General features: G+C 42.0%; 1 protein-coding gene across 2 annotated transcripts; it reads right to left on the bottom strand.

The window, feature by feature from the left end:
* Positions 1-1884: 1884 nt before the first annotated feature.
* Positions 1885-7773, bottom strand: GPR55 (G protein-coupled receptor 55). 2 transcript variants are annotated; one of them, XM_052686473.1, is made up of 3 exons: positions 7397-7773; positions 6154-6365; positions 1885-4573 (listed from the first exon to the last, which is right to left on the bottom strand). In XM_052686473.1, the coding sequence occupies exon 3, from the start codon at positions 4564-4566 to the stop codon at positions 3646-3648; it is 921 nt and encodes a 306-aa protein (XP_052542433.1). In that variant the 5' UTR covers positions 4567-4573; positions 6154-6365; positions 7397-7773; the 3' UTR covers positions 1885-3645. The 2 variants fall into 2 exon arrangements, with proteins under 2 accessions (XP_052542433.1, XP_052542434.1); XM_052686474.1 differs by lacking the exon at positions 7397-7773 and having other exon boundaries at positions 6154-6487.
* Between the last annotated feature and the right edge of the window lie 1792 nt (positions 7774-9565).

The raw sequence follows: 9565 nt of genomic DNA, 5'->3' as shown, positions 1-9565 counted from the left end.
GACAATGCTTCTTGTAGCATATGGTACCTGTGAGTCCCTGGGAGAAGAGCTGGGCATATGAGGGATCCACATTCATTGTCATTTGTCTCTGAATTAGAAATAACAGCGAGAAAGAAAAAAAATCTCTACTATTGTGAAGTCTGAAAATTGAAGTGGTGAAGTCGTGTACTTAGTCAGGAAAGCTTTTGTTGTTGTTTTTGAAATGTCAAATGCTTTTCAGTTTTATTCATCATCAAAAGTGTTCTGTGCAATCTCGAGTTGCTCGGGGTTTTTGATTGCTGTTCTCACTGGTTTAAAAATACAACCGACTGGAGATTCTCCAGAGCTAAGAGTAAATTGGGCAGAGGAGGCTGCATGTAAAATTCCGATCTGAAAAGTAATATAATTTCAGCTGGAGGTCAAGGATGTAATTCAGAGATATTATTTAAATTTAAGATCATCTTGAAAAGCAGTGAATTGAAAGTGAGATCTTCTTACTGAAAATGTATGCTCTTTTGTGCTAGAAGGTTTGACTATTGTAGTAGACCTGTAAAGCCAGCACAGCTGGGTTCTCTTCCTTCTTCCTCTTCCTTCAGGAGTGTCAAGTATACTCAGGTCCTCTCATTTGCAAGCAAAATGTGGTCAAATTGAGTTATATACAGTATCACTTTGGGCCTACAGAGAAGTGGCACTGGTGATAAGGAGGACAATAGCTCAATGTGTCTTCTAGATTCTATTCTCTGAGTTTGCTGTGATGCATGGCATGAGCAGGCTGAGTCTATGTGGTGGCTACCATCGCTTCCATTCTTACAGATGATTTTCATGAATAGGTCTCTGTTTCTTTCACTGAGCAAATTAAGTTTCTTTCTGTAAATGAAGCCTTTTCTCGTCTGCCATTGACAACACGTGGCCATGCGCACAAGCGCTGTCGCTATTGCCCTGGCAAATCAAACTTCTCCACCCAAATCTACAAGAATCCTTGTATCCTTTTCCTCTCTGCCTGTGAGGTCTGTGGACTTACTCCTTTTAAGATTATAAAATTGTCTTTTCTGAACATTTTTATTCCAATAAATAGTTGGAAGACAAGGATATTGCCTCAATAGTCCCAACGGTGTTCATCATGACTTTGTGCCATGTGTCACAGTTGCTACCTGGTGGTTTTTAAGAAGCTACTGCAACTCCTCAGTCTTGTGCTGTGCTTGAAATAGCGCTCTTGGCAATCAGTGCCATAATGTCAGCAACACCAAAGCAGCTTTTTGTCTTGTACAGGAAAAATATAAATAGTTTTGCATTTGCTGAAATCACAGGGCGATGGGAAGGGCTCTCTGGGACCAGCTGCCTTCTCACAGCAGGTATTCCTCCAACACAAGATCAGATCAATTCTGTCACATATCTGACTACATGTTGGAAACAACCATGAGTGGTTGTCACACAGCTTCTCTGGGCAATCCCTTCCAGTGTTGCATTGCTCTCTTGTGGAGAAGAGGGTAGTTCCCCCTGGAAGGGTACTGTCAATGATTTATGGAGAGATTTTCCTCAGAAATTTATTATTTAAACTTCTGGGTGTGATCATCTTTCCTGTTTTTACTTTTTTCCCTGTTTATTTGTGGTAATTCGGTTGTTCTTTGATATCATAGCTGTAAACATGAAGTACTTTCTGGGAAGCAAAATCTCCAGCTAAGTCTTGGAGCTGTTTTAAGGAGAAAATGAGTTGGGAATGCTTGGATTTTGTGTTGAGGGGTATGGTTTAGTGAGAACTATCAGTGATAGGTGGATGGTTGGGCCGGATGATCTTGTAGATCTTTTCAAACCTTGGTATTTCTGTGATTCTGGGATGAAATAGAGAGATGAGGATCGTATGCAGCTGTCAGACTGGGGAATTAAAGCGTATTTTCAAATCATACATTTCACACATACAGTTTATTTTCTAGAACATGTTCTTTCCAAAACACACATTTCATATGCAAAGTAATGCAAAAAGTACAAGAAAGAAAGGCTATCTCATACTGAAAAGGATGCAGGTTTCTGAATGATCGAGGCAGTTGCAAATAATGTTTTGCAGACCTCCTGTTTTGTAAAACTTCTCTTTCAGCATAACAGCAGATAATGGCAGAGGTGATGAAAAAGCCTCTGTTTGTCTCTGAGCTCCTCTCACGACTCAGCTGTGGCAACATTTAGTATTAATGAGCTGTAAAGCACTCTTACATTAGGTCCAGTATGAGACATGTACAGCTGCCCACTTGTGCAATCAGTCATTTATTTAGAAATCAATGGGCTGGAAATTCTATTTTCAAAACTAGCCCTGTGTCTTCTTTTTCTTTCCTTCAAACAGAAGCCAATTTCTTTTCCCGTTTTAAATAAAAGGAGTATCTGCCCCAGAACAAAGACCTGGTTGCCACCAAGTTAAAGCAATTTTGTGGCTGTTTTTTAAAGGCACAGAAATGGATTTCTTGATGCGAAGGTGCTTCTGGGTAAGAGCATAAACCATAACAATATAATGGTACAAAGAATAGAAGGCTTACATTGCAGTAAGGAAGCCTTTAGTTTCAACTCAGGGCTGAATGTACAAACAGCCCAAGGGCAGTGACATACCAGAGGAGCTGGCATGGAGTGATTAAGGCACTTCCAGAGACATTTTGTGAAATGGAAAGTCCAGGCCAGGAGGACTCCTCTGAGGAATGAGTTTGAGAGAGCTGATCCAGTGTTTCATCTGGGAGCCTAGAGTATATCAGACAGGTGCTCCCAAACTGCATATCATGCTTGTGATGTTATACTTGCTTCCATACGTTCTTCTTCCCCAAGAAAGAATGAGAAGACAGGCAGAAAACTTTCATACATCTATCTTGTTATATCTTAGAATGATTACCTACGCTTTGTATGTACAGCCTTTCACTAAATGCAGTATTTGAAGGGGTTGTTTTTAATGTGCAAAAGCTGTTTTAAAGTTGCAGGATAAAACCATGCTGGTTCCTGAGCCACAATTATCAGAAAGGTTAGTTGTTTGTTGCTGTTACCCAAGATGGGGTGTTGTAGAAAGAGATGTTGTCATGTACTGGGCAGCCTGGTCCTCTGTGGAACAGCCCTGGCTGGTGTGTGATGGTTTATAATGCTTATGGGAGGGTCAGCCGAGATTTTGGAGTAAATGAGCTTCAACAGAGACCTTCTGCAGGGTTTCCAGAAAGAGCAGAGCCAGACTTTTGGCCAGATACTTTCCTATATCTCTCAGTTACCTTTTAAGTTAGCAAGAAGGTGTTGAAGTTATTTCTGGGTTTGACTGACCCAAAGCAACACGTTTCTGATCACACTGGTGAAAGCAAAACCACTGTGGCGATGGCAAAGGCTGATTTTAATTGGCAATCCACTGACCTCGGTAGTTTTCTTCTGACAAGTCTTTCAGGTTTAATAGGTTGCATCAAGGTTAATGCTTCTTTTGGCATCACTGATATTTTCTTAATGCTGGTTCTTTTTTCCCCATATTCTTCCCCTTTGATCTCAAAAAAGAAGACATGTTCACATTCGTGAGAAAAATATTGTCCTTCTCCCTCCTGTGCCCTTCCTGCAATGGCCAAGCTGGCCTTACTGCCATGTTGGGAATAATGCTATCAGTGTTCCACCTGCAGGGCAAGCGGCAGCCAAGGAAGAGGCATTCTGCTGCAAAAGGCCCTGTCATGTGGCACAAGGCTTAAAGACAGGGCATCGCTGAATAATTTTTTTCAGGTGTGTTTTCTCACGGAATTCTTTGGCAGCAAAGTAATAGAAGATGGCATCCAGGCAGCAGTTGAGGTTGGCTAATATCATTGACACCTGGATGAAGAGGCTGATGGTTTGTTTCAGGCGGCAGTCCACTATCACCTGCTGTCTTACCAGGCACTGTAGGCAGATGGCAAGATGGACAGGTGTGAAACATACCAAAAAGACAACAAGGTTGATGATAATGACTCGTAAGGAATCTTCTACTTTCTCTTTGGCTCTGTTTTTATGATTCAGAAGAATCCAGATGTTTTGTGCAGAGCAGAAAACCATCACTGAGAGTGGAATCAGAAATCCGAAGATCTCCACGGAAACGATGAGAGGGACACTCCAGGCCTCATCTGACATGTTGTGAAAACATTTCAAAGAATCTTTCTTTTGAAACGCATATATTGGGCTGCTGCAAAGCCAAGCTACTGCCCAGATGAAACAGCAAATCAAGATTGCCCACCTGGGGGATTGGTTAGCTCGACCTTCAAATGGATGCTTTAAGCAGATGTATCTGTCAACAGTAATGCAAACAATGATGAAGATACTGCCATAGGTATTGACGAAGTACAGCGACTGTATAAAGGCACATAGGAGTCCGGGTGCTTCTGCAATAGAGTAGTGCAGCTTAAGTGGGAGGGAGAGAAGCAGCAGAACGTCTGCAAGTGCCAGATTGATCATATAGACTGAGGTTTTGGTTTGTTTCTTCCAAAAGCAGCAGAATACTGAGAGGGCCAGGGTGTTGAGAACCAAGCCAAGAATGAAGGTGGGGATGGAGATCCCGAACCGGAGGGTCTCGGCTAATCTGTCGATGCTTGTAAAGTTGCATTCTCCACTGATGTTGGTCATCTCTCCCCTAAAGCACAGAGAGAACAGGAAAAGGATCAGTCTAGCCTATCTGTTAAAGGAAATGAAAGTAAACACGATTTAGGCAAAAGTAGAAGTTTTAGGCCAAATCTGCCCTCAGATTTTAAATAAAAGAAAAACTGAAAACATGATAACCTAAATGAGGCCTTGGCAGATCATGCCAGATTGTTAACTTTGATGAAGTATCTGCTTTTTCAGATAAGGCAAAGGCTGAAGGTCAAAGACACTTGCACTAGAAACTGTGATTGAACTGCACTAGAAATAACTAAATACCACTAGATATGCTTGAGATTTGAGCAAGAGCTGGTAAGTAGGTGAGGAAATGTTTACAGGAAAGCTGGTAAGGCCTGCAGACAGGCTGAATGAAGGTCAACAGGGAGAGGCACAAAGTCACCCAGCCCAGTCCTTAGCAGGTTCACCTGGCCACAGATTGCTAGTATGGATGCAACCCGCAAGGAGGTGCTGTTGGCCACAGGGCAAGATCTGGCTGGCATCTCCAGAGGACTGAGCAACTTTCCTCTGAATTTAGGAAATGCAAAAGGAAGTCTGACTGTTATCAGTGGATTTATCTGTCGGAAATGAGAACAAAAAGGAAACCTTGGTTTGTTAGTCAGACTGAGATTGAGTCAGTCTCTTTGAGCTAGCAAGGTGAGGCAGCTGCTTATAAAGTCATGTGATTGTGGTGCATGGTAAATGAGAGAATGCCACAAGAGCTGGGGATGCACCAGTGCCAGATGTGCCAGGGAGTCATGGGCAGAAGCTGCTGATGCCTGGGCCAGGACAGGTAAGAGGAGATGGGGGTGTTGTGTTGTTGTGTGAGCATGTGTGTCCTGTGACCAGGAGCACCCATTTAGCTGGGGAGAGATCAGCTGGCATGAAACATTTTGGAGGAGCAACAACAGCTGTTAATCTAGCACTAGATAAATATCAGAAAATTGCTTGTGGCATCCCTTAGAAGTATGAGCTTTGATTCTGTTACCGCATTTCTGTATCCCCAAGTGCTTTTTCTTCAGAATTCATCATCACAAAATTACAGACAGCACTGCTCCTGAAAATAGCTTCAGGAAGGTGTTAGCCTGCCTTTAAAGGTGTTCACTTCCAGTGACTGATTCTTAAAAGCCTGAAGCTTTTGATCCCACTGCCCACCTCACATTCAAATTTTACATCGTGAGCAGCCTGCAGGAATTGTTTGCAAACCGTCTGCATGGAGCAACGTTTGCCCAAAGTTACCCAAAGACTCCTTTCCATTGACAAATAAGCTCAGTCATCTGATAAGCTTCATCTTTATCACAGAGTCCAAACAGTTAACAAAAATACTGAAGCTGAAAGATACGGAACTGAATACATCTTTCTCTTCTGACAGATAGAGGAGTTCCTCAGTGAGTCAATCACTCATTATGTATAAGTTTCATACAATAATATTTCCTTCATTTGGTTATGAGAATTTCTTTAGAGACAGTGCCCAAAGCTGCTCCCCCCACGCCCAGTCAGGGTTGGCTGACATTGACAAAAGTCAAATTACTTCCATTTCAATGATTCTCAGACAAACCTGTGTGGGTTGATTCTTACTGCTGAGATGTCGTCTGGGTGCTCACAACAGATTCTCCAGCGGGTGACTCCAGTCCAAATACTGAAGCCAGGCTTAGTGATTTACCATTTCCCAACTCCTCTTCCACCTTCTTAAGAGACAGGCAGCGTGTTTTCTCTTCTGAAGAGAATTTCCTCTGCCCTCTAAGAGTGTCCTGAAGAAATTGCCTGCAGCCCCAGGATTGCTTCAGCTTCTGGAAGTCAAAGGGTAATGTCAGAGCCTGGACTTAGCACCTCCCAAGGCAGACTGCATGAGCTGGAGCAGACCCAGTGCTGTCACTGCTCTGCTTGTTCTTAATTCTTCCTACTGAGTGAGGATTTTCCACTTCCTATGTACTATGCAAGTATTAATGGTTTACCAATGAGCAGAAGCTGGTGGTTAAGCTAACAGCAAATGTAATGACTGAGGAGCACCAAGGTTTTATAGTACTAGCTTTCCTCTTTTTTTTTTTTTTGCAATACAATAGGGTGCATGAATGGTTTTTATTGTAGCTCAGATTTGAGCTCATTTGACTCTAACTGGGATTCCCACAAGTCTGTATGTCAGCACAGACTGGGGATAATGAAGTAAGGGCATAGTAATGCATGAAAGCTTCATTCATAGGAAAGTCTTCATCATTAAATCTATGACTTACTCTAAGTGTAGGTGTAGCTTTAATAAGGAAATGTTAATCAGATGACAGAACAAAACAAGCCAATCGTTCTCGATCTAGCTATAATATAGAAGAGGAATGAGGGAAATTCAGCTTACTGCTTCAGCAGGGACTTTTACAGCACTTACCATAATTACCCGTTGATAATTACAAACCATGTAATGTTTTTGCTATGAAGCAGTCTTTGATTGTATCTGTTTTCTAGATCGTTATTTGTGTTATTCTCTCATGGATACTCAAGATAACAGAAAGATGGCTTAGTGCAATAAGAAGTCATAAGTCCACATCTGCTATATATTTCATCTGGATAAAATCTGGATAATCTCTTCCCACTTTATACTAAACATTTTGATTGCAATGGAATATATCTATCCTTATCTCTGAGAATAAAAATCTTTTCATTCTCTAAGACAAACCACACTATATAGTTCATTAATTTTTTATCTTTATAAGCAGTAATTATCAGACAAGCCTAAAAACAATACACTGCACTCATTGCTAGTGTTTAATTGCTGCAAAAAAAAAAAAAAAAAAATTAAAAAAAACAACAATTAAAAGACAAATTATTTTACCTGAATCTTAGCAAGAAGTTCAGCAGGATTGCTTCAGTCCAGGTTGTTCTACAGAACACGAGAGCATTTGCTTAAAGACCATGCTCTGCCAGTACTCTTACTAAATAACCACATCCTTCTTTCCTTCTCACTCTTTTTTTTTTTTCCCTATTTCAAAGGGCTCTGCACTGTGCTTTGTGTTTCTTTATATAGATGAGTGAAGGTGAGAGAGTGTAAAGGCTTGAATCCTCAGCTGTCTCCAGCAAGTAGTTGGCGAGGGGAGAGCAGTTTGCCCCTGGAGCCAGGCCTGGCTTTGGGCTGGCCTTCAGTTGGCATGAAGCAGCCAAGAGCTGTTGCAGGTATGTGGTGGCTACCCCCAAACTGCAGATTGTTCATTGTGCTGGAGGGGAGATGGACAAGTAGAAAGTTGAAGGAGAGACAGTCATAGAAAGAGGGCTTTTCCCCCGAGTTCTGTCCAATTTGCATGCTGGAAATCAGCGGTTCTGCACTCAGCTGCTTCTGAAAGATTTAGCTACTTATGTGTGTGCAGCTGTTAAACTATTTAAAGCCAATTCAGGTGTTTGGTTCATGGCTGGAAGGCAGCAAACAAATGCTTGTTGGCAGGAGGAGCGAGGTGTAGGGAGCTTAGCCTGGTCGATCCGTGTGAGTCACACAGTAGCCAGGACACGCTCTCAAAATGTGCTGTCCCTCAAACTCCCAAGACACACAAAGCTTTCAGAGATTCTTCATCATTAGCACTTTCCTAATGGAGTGTGAAGGTCTTCCTCTGCTTTGGGAGCTGTCATTTAATGTACAGCATTTGGAAAGGTAATTGTGCTTAGAAAGAGTGAAACAGCAGAAAAATGGGAGTGTCAATCCATTGCCATCTTCAGGAGCTAACAGACAGGGTGTCATGCTGAAGGAGAACTCAGAGCTGTTGGTCTCAGACCCTAGTTGGCTGTGGTCTGGAGGGAGTGCTGTCAGGTGGTCATGTTTGCACCAAGTGACATAATACACTGGAGAGAAAACGTAAGTGCTGATGGATGACATAGTGATGTTCTCTTAAATAATAACCGTACCCTCACACAACAGAGCTGCAAGAAGAAAAAACCCTAAATACAGTGTCATAGAAATAAGTAAATAAATAAACATATATATATATATATATGTGTGTGTGAAATTTGGCACTTCATGTATGAGTAGAAGCAGTCTGCCTCTGGACCTCCTCTGGTTGGAGTGTGAAACTCACCTGCTGGAGCCAGGAACCACTGCTGTGTGTTGTGGTAACTGCTGGCTGCTCATTTACCTTACACATTGCAATACTCCACTGAGGTAGCAAACTTAGGAAAAAGAAAAAAAAAGAAAAAAAAAAAAGTGGCTCTAAATAGCTCTAAGTGACATTTTTCACATTGCCACCTGCTTTTGGAGGTAATTTAATCTTTATAGAGAAGTTGTGTTCTTACCACAGAAAAAGTAGTGCCAGTACTGCGGCTGCAGGACTTGGAGAATTAAAAAAAGCATTTTCTGAACACTTTTTTTCTACCTGTCTCATCTGCAAATGAGATTGGAAGAAAAAATAAAGGAAAATAGCAAAGCTTGAGTAGAATTTATAACAGGATTGCGTAGCTGAGGAAATAATGCTGGTACGATTCATAACATTTGGAAAACATGTTATGGAACTGAGAGGTTCTAAGGCCTTTCCAACTTCTGTCTTCTCTGAGCTGTGGGCTAGCTATGGGTTACAGCAACAGACCATAGTGAATCAGAAGTCATGAAAAGAAATCTAAGAGTGCAACTAAACATTAAATATTTTGCTCAAGGAGTTGGTGGATGCCCTATCCTTGGAGGCCAGGCTGAATGTGACTCTGGGCAGCCTGGTCTGGTGGTTGGCAACCCTGCACATAGCAGGGGGTTGGAAGTAGAAGATCACTGTGATCCTTTTCAACCCAGGCCATTCTGTGATTCTATAATTAAAAATGCCCTTTTATACCCAGTGCTGCCTTCGCTCCACGAGGTGGATTCATTGCTCATGGCTCTGCAAATTTCCCCCTTGGTGTTGCTTGGCGAAGCAGAACTCAAAATCAGCATTTCTGCACACCAACCACATGGTTGCTACGTTGGCAGTTTGCTTGTGATATGTGTGGGTGCATCGCCTGTATGTAAGCACATAATTTGTTGGTACACAGATAA

This window comes from Tympanuchus pallidicinctus, unplaced genomic scaffold (assembly GCF_026119805.1).
Source record: "Tympanuchus pallidicinctus isolate F22 unplaced genomic scaffold, pur_lepc_1.0 scaffold22, whole genome shotgun sequence".
Lineage (NCBI taxonomy): Eukaryota > Metazoa > Chordata > Aves > Galliformes > Phasianidae > Tympanuchus > Tympanuchus pallidicinctus.
The sequence above is the reverse complement of the archived record's forward strand: the minus strand, read 5'-3'. Positions and strand labels throughout refer to the sequence as shown.

Excerpts from the sequence above, each read along its gene's own strand:
- GPR55 (XM_052686473.1), bottom strand. The coding sequence starts at position 4,566 with ATGACCAACATCAGTGGAGAATGCAACTTTACAAGCATCGACAGATTA.